The sequence below is a fragment of the Oxyura jamaicensis genome, chromosome Z (assembly GCF_011077185.1).
Source record: "Oxyura jamaicensis isolate SHBP4307 breed ruddy duck chromosome Z, BPBGC_Ojam_1.0, whole genome shotgun sequence".
Classification (NCBI taxonomy): domain Eukaryota; kingdom Metazoa; phylum Chordata; class Aves; order Anseriformes; family Anatidae; genus Oxyura; species Oxyura jamaicensis.
This window is the reverse complement of record NC_048926.1, coordinates 40,311,994-40,335,521: the sequence shown is the minus strand read 5'-3', so window position 1 is coordinate 40,335,521 and position 23,528 is coordinate 40,311,994. Positions and strand designations below refer to the sequence as shown.

The window sequence follows — 23,528 nt, the reverse complement described above, 5'->3', positions numbered from 1 at the left end:
CGGAGGTACAATTCCAAAGCTACTGAATAGGTACAGAAATCCTCTTCTGTAAGCAAAAGAGTCCAACTCTCAGTTGGAATATTGGCCCTGCCATCTAGGCTTTTGCCCATGCATCTTCAGGAAAGCTCAGTATGTTTCTGCAGCCGTACTCCCGTGTTAGTGCTTCAGCAACAGGGCTGGAGCAGCTTTCAGAGTTGTGCCTCACACCGTAGTAGCAGTATAGTGCTAGCTGCACTAGACTGTTCAGCTTCTTTATTTATATGCTTCTGTTGAGCTTTCTTTCAAAGAAATGCTATCCTTGACAGTTACTGCACCATAGTACCATGCAGCAAAATGCAGTGATCTTATTGCAGTTGAAGGACAGAAGATCCAGAGAGATTTGAGGCAAAAAGAAAACATTGGTCAGAAAGCAAGGCTGTGTGTGTGTGTGTGAAGGGGAGGGAAAAGAAGAAACTTTTTTTTTTTTTTTTTTTTAATTACCTTGATGCAGCAAGCATTTTTTAGGGGTTCCTGATAATACCAGAAAAAACCTTCAGGATTTCTTACCTTGCAAGAATGTTTCACCTTCTGTTTTAACACAGAAAAACGGAAGGTAATGTTTTCTTTGACTGAGGTAGTGTAATTTGATGAATCACTGTAGCAATATATCCTAGCCAGAGTTTTTGCAAACCTGATTGCCAGCATATGCGGCAGTTTTGAATGAGTCAGCAGTTTGGTGCAGGTAATAACCAAAACAGGATATTTTTGACTACAAATACATAAAGGGTTTGCTGTGCTGATGTTTGTATGTGATTAAAGACAAAACTGGGGAGGTGCCAGACTTGCTTCACTGTAACGAAGTATCAGAAGTGATCTCTTACTTACAGATTACAGAAGTAGCTTAATGCTTGTAAATCACGTTTTTTTGAGCATGATAAGTGAATGCTGATCTGTGCATGTCTGATTGGAATTTAGTTATCCTGACTGATACCATCTGAGAATGACACACCATTTCTTTAATTCATTTTATCCCAGATATCTGATGTTTATGCCTTTTAAAATTTACCTTTAATCAAACTGAAGAAAAACCAATCGATGGTAAGAGAGATCAGAGGTGTCCTTTATAGTTTAACTTATGAGTTCAGGTTTTATCATTGACCTCTTTAAATGTTTGAATTCTTAGGTTGAATGTTCATGACTCCTCTCTGTGGTAGCAGCAGGAGTCACTTCCATCACTCTTTACAATCCTATTGCAGCTAAACCTCACAGAGTTTATGAATCTAAAGCTTCTCCTGCCTGATTGTGGGCTTCTCTGCTAGTGTCTTTTCTTGGCAAGATAGATCATGTCAGAATTTTTGCTGACCTGGAAAAGGAATCATCGCATCCATGTGCCTATGTTTCTCCTAGATCGTTGACAAACAGCAGGCTATGCAAACTAATTATGTCTAAGATGACAGAAAAGGAAGCAGTCTTAGAAGCTGAGAGGGTGTACTTTAATATATTTGTTATTTAAACAAGCATATGGGGATTGTCAAGGGAAAGACTATGTTATTCCTTGATTTCCTGGGAGGGGGACAAAAAAAAAAAGTAAATCATGTCATAACAGACATAAGCTTATGCTAGTTTCATGTTTGTTTCTGAACCATGACCAGCTGTGGAAACTGAGGATACAGTCTTGGAAGAGATGTCACCAAATTAACAGAGCAAACTTTCCAACATGTCTGTCAGAACTGAAAACATCAGCTGAGCTACATAAGGCCATTTCTTTTATATGTTCTTTGAAAACTATCATTTGATGTGAGAGTTGAGGGCGGGTAGTATATTTTTGTTCATATTATACAAAGAAGGCAGAATATCTTAGAGAAGAATTGTTTTGTGCAGTGTTCTGCTTGTATTATTTTGGATAATTTCATATTTAAGCCATGAAGGATGAAAAAGATTGTTTTGAGTTCCATTGATCTCATTTTAATCAATATGAAAATGGTTTTGTAACAATGTCTTCTATTATTCCACTTCATACAGCTTCAGTTCTATCAGTATCCTCCTTTTTGCGAGCTTTTAATGTCTTTAAAATCTATAGCAAGCTATGCAGTGGTTATAGACGGCAAAACTTGGTTATTTCTCAGAGACTTCCATATGATTTGTTTTATCCATAGATGGTGATGTCTTTTTGCCAATAAGAATTAGCTGAGGAAGTACTGACTCCTACAATTTCTAAGATGCTGAAAATCAGACTGTATTAAAAAAAAAAAAAAGTTGCTTTTATGGTCCTATGTGCAGAATTGGTAGACGGCACCCATTTATGCTAAGATAAATGTATGCAGTAGTGTTGGCTTTTATATCAGTTGCAGTTTGACTAAGTTGGTCTTTTACCTGATGTACAGATCTGAGTTTATCTGTCCAACACAGGCTATAACAGTATTAACCCTGTGGTCATCACTAGGCTCTTGATAAAGTATCTGTGCTGTTAGTACAAGAAGGTTTCTTATGTTGAAATAATAGGTTGGAGAAGATGCTATCTAGCTGTCTGAGTAATCTAATAGAATATGAAAACATTATCTGTGATTCTGGCATTGGAGGAATACCCAGTTCAGATAATGAAGATACTTGGAGCAGAAAATGTTATCCATGTGAATAGATTATGCAAGGGTGATCTTTTTCTATCACTGAATTATTTTAATGGTAATCACGGGGGAATGGGAAGGTAGGTAATTCAATATTAATGTACTGACAGTGGTAAGGGAGAGCATGCACCTGCTTATGTGCTTCCCCATAGATGTTCTTGTCTGGTCAGTTTTGTATGTGGCAGCTCTCAAACGTTATGCTCCACTTAGGTATTACCAGAACTACAGGAAGAACTAAGTGACCAAACTTATTCTAAAATTTCATTAATATCAATTTATTTTATTATTTCTCTTTCATCAATGTGTTTGTCTTACATCATCAGAATATGAAGTACAGACTTTCTTTCATGTTTTGCTGTGGCCAATTTAATATTAAAATCTGTGAAATACGAATTTGAATGAGCTTCCTTTAATAAGAGCATATTTTTATCACATATGATAAGAATATAAGTTTACTGAGAACAGCTGCTTGATGAACGCAGAGCAAAGGAATTACCAAGACTTCTCTTACCCACCATCCAGCAGAAAAAAAAAAATAAAAATAGAAAAAATTAAATCTCAATAAGATCATTCACTCATCATAACTGCAATAGCTGCAGTATTTTAAAGCATGAAAAAAGAAGTTAGTATCTAGAAATTAAATTTGGTTTTGTGGAAGGAAGGGGAAAAGTATACACATAAAAATGTGTATATTTTTTTTCAGTAATTTGGGATAATTTAAGAAATAAAGGAAGGATTTTTAATTCTTTACACTTATCTAATATAAAACAGCTTACAGGTTGACTTTGTATTTTAACATTAGTGGAATAGGTGTCCTATTCTATTAGAAAAAGCCCATTGTGGAAACACTTTGCTAAAAGCCACCAATGAGAGATTAGGGACTGAAGTAGTGTAGTTTTGTTCAAGTGAACAGATTCTTGCTCAGGGAAAAGTAATGTCATTAAAATAACTGATTGTAATGGATGAAACAAAAAGATCCCCTCTCTGGAGAGATGCGAGAAAGGTGGTGTGCAACAGAATCCCCTGAACACCTTCAGAAATTTGTTTTTCATTCCCTTTCCTTTGGGAAAGAGTCGGCAGTAGCTTGTAAGATACCTCTACTGCATATCTGAGTGTTTTAGGCAGAAATATTCTGGAAGCCAGCGGTTGTTCAGAGATGTAGTGCATTAACAGCCTGACCAACAAATGCAGCCTCTTGCTGATCGTCTTCATACTGTTGTATTAAAATCCCAGCTCAAAGGCTGTCTCAGTTCTTGTAAGGTCTTGAGAACAGGTTGAAGAAATGGTCTGTCCTTCTACTTTCTGTTCTGGCTCACTTGTGTTGATGAAATATTGGTTTGTTAGAGTTAAAATATAAAAATCAGCCATTGGATGACTAGTTGTCCTGTTTGGGTCATAGAGGAGAGGTGGTCTCCAGAACTTTCTTGCTCCACTGTGTTCTCTTCAGAGCAGTGCTTTCCTCATTTCTTCAGATGCGTAGGCTTCATAAACTTTCAGCCTTGGAATTCCTTTTTTTTTTTTTTTTTTTTTAATTATTCTGTCTCCATTCTTACACCTAGGAGGTAAAAGAGTTGGAATGTGATGGCACATACAAATGAGTGAAAGATGTTTTTTTTATTATCACTTTATTATTAGCTATTTACGTGAAAGCTTCTTTAATCAGCCATGAAGACAGATTTTTTTCCATCTTTGGCAGTTCTCTTCTCACACAATTTTCTGCTGTTTTAGAACTGCAGTGTACCTCTAAAACAAAGCTACTGCTAACCTGGGAGATGTGTGTGCCGATATTAGTGCTTGGGAGTGCTACATCATGAATTCTAAAGACGACACCAAAAAATACTGTTTTGTTTTGAAAAATTAAGAAATGTATCTGAATAGGACTGACATTCATCACAGAAACTCAGATCACTGTTGAGTGTCCTTGGCAGTAGTATATGAGATAGTATTTTGTGGAATATGAGCAACAGGAATCAAATCATTTCATAGGTAGAGAATATGTAGATACAAAAATTTTCAACACACATGATGCTGTTCTGTATTGTTTACACTCACTTCTAGAGGTGAGTGACTTTGTAGTTTTAATAATCAATTTGTCACTTCATTTTCATTTCCTACTTGGTCTAGGTTATATCGTTTGTTTTGTGGAAGCTGAAGAAAAAGACTTCTACACACTGAATAATACTTAAAAAACAAACAAAAAAATCCATGATCTCATGAACTTGATTTTCATTCTTTAGGGTGGCATATTAGTGAAAAATTTGTGCTGACAAAGACAGTGTGACAATAAGCACATGATAGAAAGAAGGAAACATAGTTTACTGCTGGTGAAGGCATACAGCTTAAATGAACATACCTATTCCAAACGTTGTCCTCTCCAGAAAGCTGTCTGTCTTATGTAGTTTATTTCCCAATACATGGGGAATGGAGAATAGGTGTCCTGGTTTTATTATCCATAGATCTTTTGATGGCTGTGTTCCAAATATTGGAAAGAGAACAGAGTCTCTTCCTTAGATTCAACTAGAGGTGAGATTTGACAAAGAGAAAAAAGGTTAGTTTAAAAAAATTGCACGGTTATAGTTATTGGGGATAATATATTAATTATATCCTTCTATTGAAAGATCAAAATTGAACTTGATAAAATGCTGTATCCTAATCCAAAATAACAAAAAGTATATCAGCTTTCAGACAATAACACAAACAATGTTCGATTACATATATTTGGCTCTGAGCTATCTACCTTAGAGTCAGTCGGATAGGTTTCTCAAATTAAGAAGCATAGCTTTAAAATTAGCTTTTAGTTTAAAACAATAAAAAATATGTTTCCATGCAGCTAGGTTGACATTATGATGTGTACAAGAGAAAAACATCATCTCACATTTGTGTGTGTGCTTACCAAAAAGATACACGCTTCCCTAAATATTTTTATTTCCTGCAGTTGGTGCAGCCTTTCTCTTCCTTGTGTTTGGAAAGCTCCTAATGTTATTAGATGCAGAACAGACACAGTTCTTGTTGACAGTGAGGAGAACTCGAAGACCTCAGTGATTCATATAGTCTGTCTAGCTTTGAGTCAACATGAAAGCCTGACTCTTTAGAACTGACTCCGATCAGTTAGTTTGTCTAGTTACTGATTTCAGCCAAGGAAAATAAGGGGAAAAAAATAGAACTTGATGTATATAGCTTTCTGTGTGTATTTCCACACTCTTTGTGACTGCTTTTCTTATGAGATCTGTCAGTTGTTTTCAAGGGATTTTTCCACATATACATAATTCTGCTTATCTACTAATTTGCTGGTATCTGGAGCTCTGTCAGGTTACTCCTCAGGTTCTGACCTAGGTTCTTACAAGACCCAAATTTCTTTGGCTTTCTTGGGAGCAATGAAGTCAAGGAAACGTGTCTGATCCCACAGTAAGTGCATTCCTTCAGCAAATTCAGGAAAGTGTTCCAACTAAGAACACCAACTAGGTATTTAATGTGTCTTTTGAAGTGTGTTGGTGACTGGGCTTCGCTTTTTCTTTTCATTGTTACTCATTGCAAATGTCTTCTATTGTGTTACAGAACAGGAGCAAGCACCTGGAGAAAGTCCATGTTGTTCTTGGAAATAAATCTTGTGATTTGGACTCTCTTATTTCTGCTCTGGCCTATGCCTACTTTCTAGACAAGGTAATGAGGAAAACAGAGGGATCTTAACTCATTTGCTACAACTTACAGATTTCTTACTGTTAAGTTCATTAGAACATATCACAAAGACATTATTCTGGACAATGACTTTGTTATAACCAGAGGTGAGATTTTTAAAGAGGAACAATCTAAATGTCTTTCCATACAAAAATTAATGAGACAGTATTGAGTGGTTTATTCAATACCAGCAAAATATTACCCCTCTGCAATTGCCAGCACTTGGTCTAGGTATCAGTTACATTTGATTTAAGCAGTGCACAGATTTTCTGCAGACATTTTCTGTGCTGGAATGGATTACATCCACAGTTTTGCAATATAAATTACAGAGCTTTAGGTGACTGCTTTTATTAGGTTGTTGATTCATAGGAGTCAAGAGGGATCATTATTTTATTTTATTTTTTACTATTTGTTTTGAAAGTTGCACTTGTAAGTCCTTACTCATTGTGATCATGTTGTACTTAGCATTGTATGTGCACGTTGTAAAAGACAGTTTTAGAAAATGACCTGAAGAATCTGATATCTTAACAATCACAGTCAAATGATATTATATTTAAGATATTCTCCCCATTTTGTGAAAAGCCTCATTAAATGAAGGGGATGACTTCCATGATTGAACAGGTGATATCCTGCTGAATTCCATACAATCAGGAGTTTATTTAGAGAAGTAAATCATCTTGCCTGAATGTAGATGTTGAAAACTATTCATCCCCATCCCATGTCACAAAGGCAAAATCAGTCAAGTTTAAAAGGCAGAGTTAGATTAGGTTTATCAAGGCTTTAAGCCAGGCTCCCATGAGTTAAAACATTGTCAGTTTGCATTTACATAATTTTAAGAATGCATTTTTTTTTCCTGAAAAACTTGTGAGATTTTCAAAATTATACATCTTTTTTTTTTTTTTTTCCCTTTCTAGTTTCTAAAACAATTCTGCAGGAGAATTCTGCAGAATTAACAATTCTGCACATAAGAATTAAATCACTTTTTACTTTTTTTTTATAAAGAATGAAGTAAAAGGGCACAATTAAACAGAATGTTTCTAGATGCTTAGTCTGTTGAAACGTATCTCTAATAAAAAAATCAAGTCTCATTTTATTCAACTCTGACAAATGCATGTATATGTTACAGGTCAGTCCTCCTGATGTTCTTTGCCTACCGGTGTTGAACATACCAAGAAGAGACTTCAGCTACTTCACAGAGACAAGATATATATTGGAGGAGCTGAATATCCCAGAGTCATTCCATATCTTCCGAGATGAAATCAATTTGCACCAGTTGAATGCTGAAGGGAAATTGTCTTTAACACTTATAAACAGCAACATGCTGACAAGGTATTGCATTTTAAATACAACAAGATAGCTTACTTGGGTTTGGGCTGTTTTGAAAACTACATTTTACATTTTTTACTGAATTCATATTTATATCACTATGTTAGCACAGGAAAAAAAAAGGAATTTAAAATACATTTTCTCTCCCATTATGCCCAATACGTGTGATGATAGAGATGTCTTTTTGTTTTTCCATCACTGTTGATGGTTCTTTTTTTTTTTTTATAATACCTTGTATTTTCACACAGCTTAGACTAGATATTTTAATTTTGTTTAAATAATCCTGAGGTTTCCTGTGACCAGCAAATAAGAGATGAGATTTTTTTCTTTTTTTCTTAGTTAGCTTTCACTGAGGGAATTAAAGGCCTCATACTGATATGGAGATGGACACAACAATTATCCACGTGCTGTTAAGATCCTTCTGAAGATAGACAGAAGTTTGAGACATTTACTCTACAGGCAACATTAGCTTCAAGTAAAGCTAAGTGCGGAATAGTAACTATTATAAATACAGCTAGGAACAGAGCAGATTCTGTTTTTACATCATCAGTAATTTCACAGCCATACAGAAATCATAGAATTCCTTCACATTACAGCATTTTTCTCAAAATGTCCTCAGTGCCAGAGGCTCAGAGTTGCTCCGTGGGAGACCATATTCTATATACCCGTCCTTAAGTGAGAAACTTTATAAGCCCACGGTGAGCATAGGGAGCTGCTTTATAGTGGTCTGCCCATCTTGCCCACAGTGAAGAACATTATTTGCTTCTAACTCTGTTTAGAACCTCATTTAAGATAAGTAACATGCTTCTTGTGTGCTATAGCACAACAATTTGGGAAATAAAAATAAAACAGTCCCATCCTACTCTGAGGTGTTTGTAGACTAGAATAGAAGTAGGGAAAATCTGAAATGAGAAATAGGTGTAAATTTCATATTGATTCTCTAACAACTGCAGGCAACTCAGTACATTGCTGACTTTCTCAAAGAAAAATTATCCATAATATTTGCTTTTTGCTATTGTCCCCTCCTGTGTTTCTTTCTTCTAAATAATCATGAATATCATTTTATGTTAATAAATATAGTTTGGCTTTGTTATTACTACGAAAAGCCAGAACACAGTGTTTAAATCCAAAATAAAGATCTTTTGCAAATTGCCAAAATATTCAGTGGTGAAATTCCCAAATCTCCCCTTTATAAAGAGTGATATTTTCAATACATGTAGAAATATTTTTTCCAGATTACTAGATTTAAAGATTTTGATAATGGAAATGTAAGCAGTGAAGTCTTAGTGATATATCTATTAATAAAACCACTGTGAGCTCTTCATTTTGAAATTACAGTTTTGGGACTTGATTGTGACATTTTTTGGCTTCATAGCAGACGCTTCATAGCAGACTTCAGGCAGTAACAGCAGTGTTAAGTCTTGAATTTTAAAAAAGTTTTTGAACTGTTTTGTTGGGTTGTCTCAGCAGCTAGAAAGAAAAATAAACTTTTTTTTTAATTTGCTTGGTAGCGAGGACAAAAGTTTGGAATCAGCTATTGTCAAAGTCATCAATCCGGATGAGCAATATGATGGCAGCCCGGAGTTACAAACGTCATCTTCGTCTCTAGTAGTAAAAGAGATTCTTCAAGAGGCACCAGAGTTAATCACTCAGCAACTGGCTTATCTCCTCAGAGGTGAGAGATTACTCTTTATATTAAATACTGAAAGGTTTAATGGAGTGTTTCTGAATCTGCTCATGCAGAAAGAGTGTGATCCATTCTTTGGTTAACAATCCCTTTAAAGACCACGGGAAGCTTCATAAAAGAAGCAGGGAGTAAAGAGTTTGTTAAAGAGTAACATTATATTGAATATTAAAAATGTGCATTTAAAAATAGGCATGAGAGGTCTTTGCTGTATCACTAGACAAGAATATTAAATGGAGCTGTCGACACACCAGCTGGGTAGCTGGAAAGGCTGTGCGGTTCTTCAGTTCCAGGGGCTGTGCAGTGCTGGCAGCTCAGCGCTGCCTGCCTGTGGACAGCAATATCGGTTGGAATCTAATATTTACATGTTAAAGCTTCTCCCGATGGTGGTACCTTTTTGTAAAATGATGTTTTAATGGTATGATGCAAAACTTCTGCTGCTTAAAGGTGTCATAACCAAATCTTCATTACACTCTCATTATCTTTAGTATCATATGCCCAGTAGAGTACGAAGGATGGGAATTGAATAATCAGAAGTATTCTCATTTCTGTCTTCCTGGTTATCATTTGCATTAGTTTCCTCAGTTTATTTGCTGCAGCAGAATTCTTTCATAGAAAATAAAGCTGGGGTTGGAAAGAGCTGAATGCTGTTCTTAAGTTCAACAATTTTAATATTATTTAATATTTTTAAAATACTTTAGGTTTTAATTGACATTTGAATGTTAAATGCCCTTTAAGGAATCAAAGGGAATGTTTAGTGAGGATTATGAAATCTTGACTATACTTTCAGAAGCTAGTGAAGCCTTCCCTTGTCATTTTACTGATCACTATGACAGCAAATATAACAAGCATGTTCTGAAAAATTAGAAAAGGTAATATTCTTTCATGCTTCTGTGAAAGAAATTCTACCAGTAACACTGAATTTAGCCAGCTTTTAAGGAACCTTTCCATGCTAATAAGCTCTAGTAAACCTGCCATTATTATTATTATTATTTTTTTAAGATCCAAATTTCTGTTGAGTAGCTGTTCAGGAAATCTAGGCAAATCACCAAGATCCTGGAGGCAGAAACAGATACAGGCTTTTGGGAGTCTCTCAGGCTGACTGTTTGGTGGTGGAAAGAGTCAGGAGGCAGTTCTCTGAATAATCAACAAGAACACATATAAGTATTATACATGGTTGTAAGCGTCCATGTGTTTTGGCTCTCATTTTGCATCCAAATTAAAATAAAGTGCTTTTATTACAGAAATATTGAAAGTATTTGCATTAGAGGTAACACTTCCAGTTTTAAGGGATATAGTAGCTTTTTGTTTGTTTTTTTTAAATCAGAAAGGCAATTTTAATTATTTTATTCAGTAGTATTTGCAGAACTTGGTGGATATTGAGGGGGCAGCATACTTTCTCTTAAATGGAATGACAAATGATTGACAAAGCCTAAGTAACTACAGCTCTTCTTACGACTTCATGCTTTTCTATTTCTCCCAGGTAATGCAGTTTAAGTGATCCCAACTCGGACATAGAGTCTGGGATCTCTCAGCTGTTTAGTGAAAACAAAATCTTTAACTTCCAAAATCTTTAACTATGCTAAGCAATACAGCAAGTCCTTTTGTGACTCTCTGAAAATAGAAAATCGCTTTGGTACTTAAGAACCTTTAATTGCAAATTTATGAAAGTCACTAAATCCTATTACTGGTTTTGACAGTAAAACAAAAATATCTTAGATGTAAATGTATGTAGGTGGTAGATCAAACTACGAAGTCTGAAAATAAGAGATCAAATATCTCTTATTAGGTCAGGTCAATATCAGGTCTAGCTTTTGTGTTCCTCTATATATATTATGGTGTTTTGTTAAAGTCCACATCCATGAAGTATACCCTTTGATATTCAACTTACCTGTGAACATAAGAAACACTGGGACCATATATCATAGTCTATAAGGATGGGTGGCTGTTTTAGTACTAATGAATGTACGTGTAGAGGCTGGATGCCTTTCAGTTTAGGAGGACAGCCACAATTTCTGGTGGCACTGCATGGCCATAGAGTCAATGGAGAGGGTCCTGCTCTGTTTTTCTGACTTTGTTACTTCCAAAGGAAATCCATATGTTGTTTGTATGTCGGACTTTTAGAAACAGAGAACCAAAGTGGAAGTTAAAGATTTTGTTTTCACTAAATAGCTGAGAGATCCCAGACTCTGTCTGAGTTGGGATCTCGTCTTTCATTTTCTGGCTTTCCAGTGAGTATTTTGCTAGAAGATTTGTAAGATAATACAAATATCTCATGTTATAATAATTATTGTGTGGTGGCTGTTACAGCTTCATTTTTTGCCTCTTTTTGGGGATGCATTGGGTTTCTTTGTCACAGTCTGTTAGCAATTTGTTGATTTTAGTAATAGAAGCAGATATTAATAGCCTGCATATTTCAACTTAGAACAAACTTTGCCTACTCTTCTGTACTCTTCTGTTTAAACAAACAAACAAAAAACCAACAACAGCAATCAAGAAGAGAGGTATCTGTGTGAAACTGAGCATTATTGATCTAGGCAGTTTAATATTTAAGGACTTTTAAGGACTTTTTTTTTTTTTAAGCTGAGTGGTTTCCTGGTATCTTTTTCTCCTCATCAGACATGCTATAAGTTAGTTCTACCCTTGGGCTTTGAACAGAACCTGCTTTGAGAGTCAGAGCGTTGTACAGCCATATTTGCCTTAAGTTAGAGCTTGCTCTGTCCCTGGATTTGTGCCAGAAGCAAACAATTATGGAACCTGCCAGCGTCTTGGGCCTGTGTTATTTTATTTCCCCAGAGATGTTTACAAGGGGACTGTTGCCAAACTCCAGATCCATTAAACTGCTGAATCATTACATTTTTTGTAGCAGCCAGCTGGCAAGGATGTGATTCCAAGCACTCACTGTCAGGTACCTTGGGTCAGTGTACTCTAAAAAATGCCTCCTTATGTTTATTTGTATAAAGCCTTGAAGGATGCCACAAGGTACAGTCTGCAACATGTAAACAGAGACATTTATGGAAAGAGCATCAGCAAATTTTTTAAAGTGAGTCTCCTTTTGCTAGTAATGAGCTGCATAGTTGAGGTGTTTTTGTGCTCTGTTGGGGCAGTCTGACTTTCAGTAGAGAAAATTAGTTTGTTCTAGCCACCCAGGCTAATGTTAAGAAATGTTCTTTTAAAGACTTCAGAAATTATGCCAATATTTTTTTTTGATGTTGTTCTGTCTTGTACGTCAGTCAGATGATTCACATGTTCCCTAATTGGTTCATCCTTAATATACATGTGAGAAACAAGGGGACACTTTAAACTGCAACAAACACTGCAGTTATTTGGATAGATATTTTTACATATGGAAACAGTTGTCTTGAAGGCAATGCTACCCCACCCTGCCCCCCAAATTACACTTCATTCCAGCTTTGTGGCTTTGCTGTTAATTACAATGAAGAGTGCTTGCTTCAGTCTGTTTTATATCTTTGGTTTAATCTGCAGTGTTGTTTTTTTTGTTTTGTTTTGTTTTTTGGTGTGTGTGTTTTATTATTTTTGAGGACGCAGGGGGTGTCAAAGTATACTTTCCATGAGGAACTGTGGCTTTTCCCTGTCTTTAATTTTTCCATGTCATTTCTCAACAGGAGAAATGCCTATATTTTCATTGTACTGTTTCTCTCAGCCACAAACTTATAATTCAGGAGATGCTTGTGCTGTTCTTAATGTTTTCCCAAAACGACTTCTGCCTTCATTAGATCATGTTTAATATTAATGCACAGCAATTGCTTTTGGCAAAACTAGTGCTTCACTTCCAAACTGCTTTGCAAAAAGAATAAAATGCATTTAGTTTTTTAAGAGGTCTAGCCTATTTTCTAGTGACCTCTCCCTAGGAAAAAAAAAAATCTGTAATGTAGTATGAAGTACACAAGAAATAATATTGAATCTTGTGTCACATATTATATATTTTTTTCTGTGCTTGTCAGCAGACAGAGCAGCTTCCATTATGCTTTCAGAAACCCTGAGGGAGTTGCACCAGCACTCAGTAAAGTCTGCAGGAGATTTCTGAGCCCATGTATCTCTCTTACAGCAGGTACTCACAAGGGTACTCACATGACTAAATGGACTGACATTTAGACAAGCAAAAGTACCTCAAGTTAACTTTTTTTTTTTTTAAACTACCTGAAATCTTAACACTCCAAGGGATGCTGAGGATATCTGTGAGAAGTCTGTGCTTTTCTTTCCTGCTGACGAGCATAGTATTAAAGACTGAAAGAAGAATAAATGTTGAGCATAGGACTTGCTGACATCCTGTGAATTCCAGAAGTCTCTGTTCTTTCCTTTTACCCTATTAGAAATGTTAGCAATTGCAAGCACTATGGTATTGCTGGGATAAGCAGCTGGAAAAAAAAAAAAAAAAAAGGAAGACCATTAAGAACCTTTCTAAGATATCTGCTTATTTTGAGGCATTATTTCAAGCTGACTACATTTCATTCTTGTATTAAGTGATAAATCCCCAAATCTCTGGGTTTGCTTTGCTATTTGAAGGTGTTGTCCCTGATCAAAATATGTAAAGAGGTCAACACTGGGATGAGCAGGGAAGGGTCCAGGCTCCCAGATAGATGCTGCAGTACAGTGCACTTCTGAACACATTCTGCTTTTACATCTGTACAGTAATGGTTGCGTCCTGCCAAAGCTGAGACCAAAAATGAGGCTTTGCCTTACTTTTGAAGAAGTGCAAAATTTGTCACAACTGAAAACGAGAAAAAAATCGACACTGTTACCTGCAGAAATGCATGATAGGCTGCACTGCCATGTCATAGGGAGTCTTTCCATCTGTTTTGATTGGGAGGTAGATTAGAAAAATAAATTAATTAAAAATATCCTTTCCCCAGTATGTGTATGTAAGAGAATTAAACTAGTTTTATTGTCATGAGCAATGCTCCTGTAACACTGCTACTGCAATGGGAGTGAAGGTAGTTTTTTCATCAGTCCCCACACTCAAAGTGAAGGAGTATGAAAGGGCCAGTTGACTATGGCAAATCAACAGATAGATGGCTGTAGGACTGGTACCTCAGACAGAAGTTTGTCTTCTTAGACCATGAGACTTGCCTTGAGAAATGTGGTCTCCTGGGAGCTAGTAGGGACCACCTGTAATGGGCTTGCCAAGCTGGTGAAGAGAGCTTAAAACTAGAGTTGCCAGGGGAGGAGAACCTCAATCCATCCCACTCCCAGTTTGATGCCAGTGCGGGGGGTAGACGCCCAGAGCCTGGGGTAAGGTCATGGGTCAGCAGGAGAGCACCTGAAGAGCAGCACAAGGGAATTTCAGCCAGTGAGTCAGCTTCATCAGGGGCCAAAATTAAATGTCTCTATGCTAACACAAGTAGCATGGGAAGTAAAGAAGAGGAGTCAGAGATGTACACATGCCTGTAGGGCTTTGTTCTCATTGGCATTACAGAGACATGGTGGGACAGATGGCTCCCACGACTGGGATGTTGGAAGGATGCAGGCTGTTTAGGAAGGCCAGGCGAGGGAAGCAAGGAGGGGGGAGCATCACCCCATGTGTCGGTGAGCAGCTGGAGTGCATGGAGCTCTGCCTGAGGATGCGTGAGGAACTTGAGAGAGAGCTTGTGGGTCAGGATTCCAGGGAGGACAGGGACAGGGGACCTTAGAGTGGGAGTGTGCTACAGGCCACCTGATCAGGAAGACCAAGCAGACGAGGCCCTCTAGAGAGAGACAGAAGCAGCCTCACATTTGCAAGCCCCGGTCCTCAGAGGGGACTTCAAGGAGCCTGATACCTGTTGGAGGGACAGCACAGCAGGGCATAGGCAGTCCAGGAGGGCCCTGGACTGCACTGATGACAACTGCCTTCTGCAAGTGATCGAGGGGCCCAGAAGGAGAGGTGCTATGCCAGACCTCATTCTCGCCAACAAGGAGGGTCTGGTGGGGAATGAGAAGCCAAAGGGCAGCCTTGGCTGCAGTGATCATGAAATGGTGCAGTTTTGTGTTCAGAGGGCAGCAAGGAGGGGGCACAGCAAGCTTGCTGACCTGGACTTTTGGAGAGCAGACTTTAGTCTCTTGAGGGATCTGCTTGGTGGAAGAGTACCATGGGCCAAAGCCTGGAGGGGCCCAAGAAAGCTGGCTGATATTCAAGGATCACCTCCTCCAACCTCAGGAGCGACGCTTCCCAACAAAGAGGAAGTTGGGCAAAAACGCCAGGAGACCTGCATGAGTGAACAAGGAGCTCCTGGTCAAACTCAAACAGAAAAAGGAGGCCTGCAGAGATTGGAAGCAAGGACAAGAAGCCTGATGGGAATACAGAGAAAATGTCTGAGCAGTAGGAATCAGGCTAGGAAAGCCAAAGCCCTGTTGCAATTAAATTTGGCCAGGGACATCAAAGGCAACAAGAAAAGCTTCTATTAGATACGTAAGTGATAGAAGGAAGACTAAGGAAATGGAGGGCCCCCTCCAGAAGGAAATGGGAGACCCGGTTACCCAGAGTAAGGAGAAGGCTGAGGTACTCAGTGACTGTTTTGCCTCAGTTTTCACTGGCACGAGCTGTAGCCACGTGGCTGAGGCCCCAGAAGGCAAAGGCAGGGACTGGGAGAATGAAGAACCACCTAGTGTAGGAGAAGACCAGGTTTGAAACCATGTAAGGAACCTAAAGGTGCACAAATTCATGGGACTTGATGAGATGCATCCACAGATCCTGAGGGAACTGGTGGATGTAGTTGCTAAGCCACTGTCCAGTATATTTGAGAAGTCGTGGCAGTCACATGGAGTTCCCACTGACTGGAAAAGGGGAACATAACCTCCATTTTTAAAAAAGGGAAAAAAGGAGGACCTGGGGAACTACAGGCCAGTCAGTCTCAGCTCTGTGCCTGGCAAGATCATGGAACAGATCCTCCTGGAAACTGTGCTAAGGCACACAGAAAGTAAGCCAATGTGGCTTCACTTAAGGGCAGATCATGCCTGACAGGCACACAGAAAACTGGTATCATGTTGACTTGAAAAGTGTTGATATTTGTAAAGGTTTGAAAACACTGTGTGACTGAAGGGTCATTAAAAGAGCAGTGTGCAGAAGGTTGAGGGAGGTGACTGTCCCCCTCTACTGAGCTCTTGGGAGGCCCCACTTGGAGTACTGTGTCCAGGTTTGGGGCCCTCAGAACAAGAAGGATATGAGTCTGTTAGAGCGGGTCCAGGAGAGGGCCAAAAAGATGATCCAAGCAGTTGGAGCACCTCTCCTATAATGTATGGCTGAGAGCTGGGCTGTTCAGCCTGTAGAAGAGAATGCTCCAGGGTGACCTTATCACAGCCTATCAATACTTAAAGGGGTCTTCTAAAAAGGAAGGAGAGGGACTCTTTACTTGGGTAAATAATTACAGAACAAGGGATTTTAAAACAGAAGAGGAGAGATTTAGATTAGAGGTTAGAAGGAAATTTTTCACTCAGAGGGTGGTGAGGCACTGACACAGGTTGCCCAGAGAGGCTGTGGAAGTCCCATCCGTGGAGGTGTTCAAGGTCAGGTTAGATGAGGCCCTGGGCAACCTGACCTAATGGAAGCTGTCCCTGCCTATGGCAGAGGGATTGGAGCTGTATGATCTTTGAGGTCCCTTCCAAATCAGGCCATTCTATGATTCTGTGAAGATACATGCAGGTGGACAAGACTGCCCAGTCATGCTTATGCTGCTGGGAAGCTATCCATGATGTGCTACATCCCTGGCAAGTCGTTGCACAATGAATTTGAGCATGTGCTGTCGGACAAATACTTTCTGATGGAGTCTTAATTTCCTTTGTGAATGCATGGACACCCTGCTGTCTGCTCCCAGAGGTTAAAAAAAAAAAAAAGTGCTTAAAAATCAGAAGATTGTTATTACCAAAATAATTCATGAAACCTGGTACCTAAGCTGCCATTTATCCAGGTACAACTCTGTGCTGACTGGGAGTACACTGTGGGCCATATAACTCGTTTATTGCTCTTCTGAAAATATGGACAAGAATATGTAGCACATACATTGTTTTCTGATTGACTCTGTAGGAACAATGAAGGAATACTGTTAGATGAATCATTCTGGAGGCTGCTGATTGGGAAACTTGTTTCGTATTAAAGGGACAGAAAATTAAGGCTTGCAACTATGTTTAAATTTCGTGGGAGCTTTATACGACTAATACATAATGTATATATCTATATATTCTCGGTGCTAAGTATCAGTTAATTGCCTGGAGACATCTGAAATCTGTTTTCTCTGGAGCCTTGTTTGAGTACGTAAATTTACAAAACAAAATAAAATAATTCTGAAAATGTATAAGTATATATGTTTTTCATTTGGTTTGTATTTATTTAATATTTTTAATGCTATCAAACAGGGCAGAAACATTGTCTTGAAGTGATGGTAAGACTGACATAAGGATAGGGAAGCTGAGAATTAAAGGAATATTAGAAATTATCTGTAACAGAAAAACAAAAGAAATTTCATATATCTGAATTTCCAGAACTTAATATCTTTTGGGGAACAGCTTGTTAAATATTGCTTTTAATAAGATTAATTAAAAAGCAAATTATTTTGTAGATATATTTTTTTGACTTCTACATAATTAAAAACTGACTCAAAGGATTTTTTTAGTTTCATTAATGTTAATCCATTTAAAGTTTGGTTTTTTGATGTTATAGTTCTTTCTACCAGGAAAACTGTGATTTCAGTAATGTCTGATGTTAGAATCATATCTGTGATACGTATATTTTACTCCCACATGTCCTTTAGCACATCATGTCAAATGTATTCCTTAGATTAATATGACAAATAAATTTACATTTCATAGGTAAGATTACTTAATCCATACAGGATTTGTCTAATAAGTAGGTGTGTACTTAGCATAAGAAAACTGTTCTGTGTTGTATGTGCTTCTAGACATTCTGAAGAAATACTTCTCATTATTTTCTGTGGTAGCAGTGCAGGAGAAAACCTACATACTGGGAAGGAGTATGAGGAGAAAACTCATACTGGGTGTTTGGGAAGAGAACAGAAAATATTCATCTTTTGTTCAAGAACCCTGACCACCTGTGCATTATGGCATGTTAACCTATGTGTATAGATTTACCTTTCCTAGTCAGCCCAGTGAGATTGAGGATGGCTATGTCCAAGTTTTTCTTTTTCTCACTTAGCTCTTTGTTAAAATGTAAACATTTTGGCTTATAAAAACTATTTTATACTGATTTGCTCATTGACCTGGCATTATACAATGTGGTCATACTCTTGTTTGAAATCCCTATTCACAATACAGTAATAAATAATTTCAATGCTGAATTGTAAGACTTTATTGTCCTTAATTTAGTGTGAGCAATTGGGTGCGAAGGCTGCCCTTGGAAATATTAATGAATTGGATCCCAGTCTTCAGGTAATGAAAGGGTGACTTGAGACCTCCAACTGTGTCAGAAATTTTTCGCGTTCAGGATGCAGAACATAGTGGTCTGAAAAGACATCAAGCTCACCTTTGAGAGCATATCGATTTTGAAGAAGTTATTCATTGAACTATGTTTCTCTTAACCTTAGAGGTTAGATAGAGTTAAATAAAGTGCATCATTTTGTTTGGCTGAATGTAGTGTGCTTTTTTTTGTATGTTCTTTGACAGGGGTTCAGCTAGTGTCAAATATGCTGAAATAACTAATGTCATGTGCCTTGTCGTATTTTGTAGCATACCCTTCTAATGCACTTTGTAAGTTTTACTTGCTATACTCAAGAATATTTTTTAAAATTCTGGATATAGTTGCCTTTGGAAGCCATCATTTGATGCAAACAATGTAACAGAAGCCATAGTTGTCTATATAAATAAATATAAATAAAATAAATTATAAATAATAATATAAACAGTTTTATTTTTGTTTTCAGGTGATAGTATATCTAATTACTTTGGCGTTTTGCTTGTGCATTTTATTAGTTCATTGAACTCATTAGTGGGAACAAGCTCCAAAGAGGAAAGGGATGGTGATAGGGTAAACATCCTCGTTTATTTAGTCCCTCTTCAGTGTTTAGAGGAGGTACTGATTTCACCTTTCAACATTTCAGGAAGCATTCTCTTAAAGTGCATGTCTTCAGAGCTTGACGGAATCACAGAACAGCAGGAGAAAGTGCTGTCAGTTCTAGAGGAAAAGTTCCCAGGTCTTCCCCCACGAGAGGAAATTATCTCTGTTCTCCAGGAGACTCAGCTTAAACCTCAAGGTAATCCAAATTCCATTTTCAGACATTTTACAAATTTAATTACCTAACTTGAATACTTTTTTGTTTGATTGATTGTTTTCACTTCTTTCATTTAGCAAGCATGAATTAAAAAGTAAAGTTCCAATATTTAATAAATTAATGCATTTTCCTGGATACCCCAGGTCATGGGGATATGAGCTGCATCCATCCTTGTTGTACCAATAGTCTGAGATGAGATACGATTTTTAAAAACCATTTGCTTGTAATGCAGATGGTGAAGAAGATGATTAATTGGTTAAGTTAGTAAGTTATAATTTCAGCTCTGCTGCTATGTCTGTACTTTTGCTTCTTTCTTTTTATTATGGTAGAAGCTAAATGCTCCTGGTGCAGCCCACATTGCAGTCCTTTGTATGGCAGTGCTGTTGAGGTTATTGTTCACACTTAGGGCATGCAGATGATCAGAGACAGAAAACAGTTTCTCACAACCACAGTTTTCCACAGCAGACTTAAAAATTGTGCAAGAGTGATATAGATAAAAACTCATAGATTTTGTTCCTAATCAGAAAAAAAAAAAGTATTAGGAATTTTCCACAGAACTTCTGGATTCTCTAAACCAATCCTACAAAGTGGATGCTCAGGGTCAACTTAGCTTCACACACAAAACCTATCCCTAGAGCAGTGTATCATGGAAGGGGCTTTCAAATATGCCAGAATTTGCTAAGAACCTGTGAATTTGTGGGCATTTTTGTTCCTGCTACATCAATTTCTGTCTTCAGTCCTCATTTGTTTCAGCACTTTTCACTTTAGATATTAAGATTCTGCTAAGACTTCCCCAAGAATGACTGCAATCTTGTAGGAATATCCAAAATTGCTGTGGAAAATCTCTTTCCAAGTACTAATATTTTTGCTTAAAAATATTGTATTCAATATATTGCATATATTGAATATTGAATATCCATGAATATTTGACCAAAGATGTGCCGGCGCGGAAGACCAGCCTGGCTGAACAGAGAGTTGTGGCTCGAGCTTAGCAGAAAAAAAGAGCATTTATAATCTTTGGAAAAGAGGGTGGGCCACTCTGCGGGACTATAAGGATGTTGCGAGGCGGTGCAGGGATAAAATTAGAAAGGCCAAGCTCATCTGGAGCTCAGTCTGGCCACTGCTGTTAAAGACAACAAAAAATGTTTCTATAAATACATCTGTACAAAAAGGAGGACCAAGGAGAATCTCCACCCTTTACTGGATGTGGGGGGAAACTTAGTAATCAGAGATAAGGAAAAAGCTGAGGTGCTTAACGCCTTCTTTGCCTCAGTCTATAGCAGCAAAACCAGTTGTTCTCTGGATGCCCAGTACCCTGAGCTGGTGGAAGGGGATGAGGAGCAGAATGTGGCCCCCACAATCCACGAGGAAATGGTTGGCGACCTGCTACAGCATTTGGATGTATGCAAGTCAATGGGGCCAGATGGGATCCACCGAAGGGTACTGAGAGAACTGGCAGAAGAGCTGGCCAAGGTGCTTTCCATCATTTATCAGCAGTCCTGGCTATCGGGGGAGGTCCCACTTGACTGGCAGCTAGCAAACGTGATGCCCATCTACAAGAAGGGCCAGAGGGTAGACCTGGGGAACTATAGGCCTGTTAGTTTGACCTCAATCTGCTCCATGAACTTCCCTGGCACTATCTTGAGTGTCGTCATGCGGCAGTTGCAGGGCAAGGAGGCGATCAGGCCCAGTCAACATGGGTTTATGAAGGGCAGGTCCTGCTTGATGAACCGGATCTCCTTCTATGACAAGGTGACACGCTTAGAGGATGAGGGAAAGGCTGTGGACGTGGTCTACCTTGCCTTCAGTAAGGCATTTGACACCGTTCCCCACAGCATTCTCCTCAGGAAACTGGCTGCTCATGGCTTGGACTGGCGTACACTTCGTTGGGTGAAGAGCTGGCTGGATGGCTGGGCCCAGAGAGTAGTGATGAATGGAGTCAAATCTAGCTGGAGGCCGGTCACTAGTGGAGTCCCCCGGCTCGGTAGGGCTCGGTACTGGGGCCAGTCCTCTTTAACATCTTCATCGATGATCTGGACGAGGGGATCGAGTGCACCCTCACTAAGTCTGCAGATGACACCAAGTTAGGTGCGTGTGTTGATCTGCTTGAGGGTAGGAAGGCTTTGCAGGAGGATCTGGATAGGCTGGACCGATGGGCCGAGGCCAACGGTCCTGCACCTGGGGCACAACAACCCCAAACAGCGGTACAGGCTGGGAGATGTGTGGTTAGAAAGCTGCCTGGCAGAGAAGGACCTGGGAGTGATGGTTGACAGTCGGCTGAATATGAGCCACTAGTGTGCTCAGGCGGCCAAGAATGCCGACAGCTTCCTGGCTTGTATGGTCAGCAGTGTGGCCAGCAGGTCCAGGGAAGTGATTGTCCCCCTGTACTCAGCTCTGGTGAGGCTGCACCTCGAGTACTGCGTTCAGTTCTGGGCCCCCTGGCTACAAGAAGGACATGGAGGTGCTCGAGCGAGTCCAGAGAAGGGCAATGAAGTTGGTGTGGGGTCTGGAGAACAAGTCTTACGAGGAGTGGCTGAAGGAGCTGGGATTATTTAGCCTGTAGAAGAGGAGGCTCAGGGATGACCTTATAGCACTCTACAAGTGCTATACCTGAAAGGAGGCTGTAGCGAGGTGGTGGTTGGTCTATTCTCCCACGTGCCTGGTGACAGGACAAGGGGGAATGGGCTAAAGTTGTGCCAGGGGAGGTTTAGGTTGGATATGAGGAAGAACTTCTTTACTGAACGGGTTGTTAGTCATTGGAATAGGCTGCCCAGGGTAGTGGTTGAGTCACCATCCCTGGAGGTCTTTAAAAGACGTTTAGATGTAGAGCTTGGTGATATGGTTTAGTGGAGGACTCATTAGCATTAGGTCGGAGGTTGGACTCGGTGATCTTGGAGGTCTCTTCCAACCTAGACTATTCTGTGATTCTGTGAATAGTTTAGCTCATTGTGTGTGGTGAGAGAATAGCTGCAGGATGGTATCTTCATTGACAGTTACACGTAGTTACATTTAATTTTAAATTAACTGGATTCAAATTCTAATAATGGACTTGCATTTTTTGCTGAGGAACTCCTGAATTTCTAAATAATCTTATATTGCTTTTATGGGTGACAGAACACTGTCATAGATTGTCCAGAGATACTGAAGTCTTCTTCCTTGGAGGTCGTTGAAAGCCACCTAGACACGGTCCCGGGCAGCCTGCTCTAGATGGCTCTGCCTGAGCGAGGAGCTTGGATCAGATGGCCCCCAGAGGTCTCTTCCCACCTCAGCCATTCTGTGATTTACAGATAAAGTAGACGTTAATTTATTTCACATATTTGTTTTTACAAGCGTGTGCTAATCAAGTATTAGTGTTAATGAAGTGGAATCCAGGATAGAGGTATAATCAATGTTTCAGGCCACATGCAGAAACTGTGTTGCAGTCCCTTAGTGTCATGCAAGATGTTATCTTCTGAACCTTCCCAAATTTATCACGGTTTCAGCTGTTAGGGCTAGGGCTCTGTACAGGTGAAGTGACTTTGACTAAGATTAAGTGGGAAAACGGTAACTCTTTCATTTCCTTCCACTAGAAATAACTGAAGACATTTTGATGTTATTTCAGTGATCAAAACTCAGAATGTGTGAAGTTGATATTTGATCACAGGTGTGTGAAGGGATGCTGAAAGTTGTTGCAATTACAGTTTTTTTTCCTGTCTTTATTAAATGACATCCACTACCAAGTTGTTACCAAAGAGTGAGCACTGAATTGTGGAGATACTTTTCTGTTAGATATATCAGGCATGAACAGGGTCCCTTTAAACTTGTAGTCTTTATTCTCTCTCTGTCCACCTGTCTGCTGAATACTCTCACCTGAACTCAGACCTTCAGCCTGAAATGGCTTCCCAAACCATTTTTTCTGCCAGTTAAGGGCAGAACTTGAGGTGCTGCTCCCTTTCCTCTTTCTTTCAGTGAGGCTGCAAAAGAAAATAATTCAGGGCCGTAAGTCTTTGAATAGTTCCCTAATGTTTCTTGTGACGTTAGCCAAGA

General features: G+C 38.9%; 1 protein-coding gene across 4 annotated transcripts in view; it reads left to right on the top strand.

Moving 5' to 3' along the window:
* PRUNE2 (prune homolog 2 with BCH domain) overlaps nt 1-23,528 on the top strand; it is a 146,516-nt gene that overhangs the window by 23,771 nt on the left and 99,217 nt on the right. For all 4 annotated transcript variants that reach the window (XM_035310258.1, XM_035310257.1, XM_035310256.1 and 1 more), the window contains exons 2-5: nt 6,159-6,263; nt 7,405-7,607; nt 9,116-9,279; nt 19,332-19,484. In XM_035310258.1, the coding sequence (XP_035166149.1) occupies nt 6,159-6,263; nt 7,405-7,607; nt 9,116-9,279; nt 19,332-19,484 (625 nt within the window). The remainder of the gene's footprint in view (nt 1-6,158; nt 6,264-7,404; nt 7,608-9,115; nt 9,280-19,331; nt 19,485-23,528) is intronic.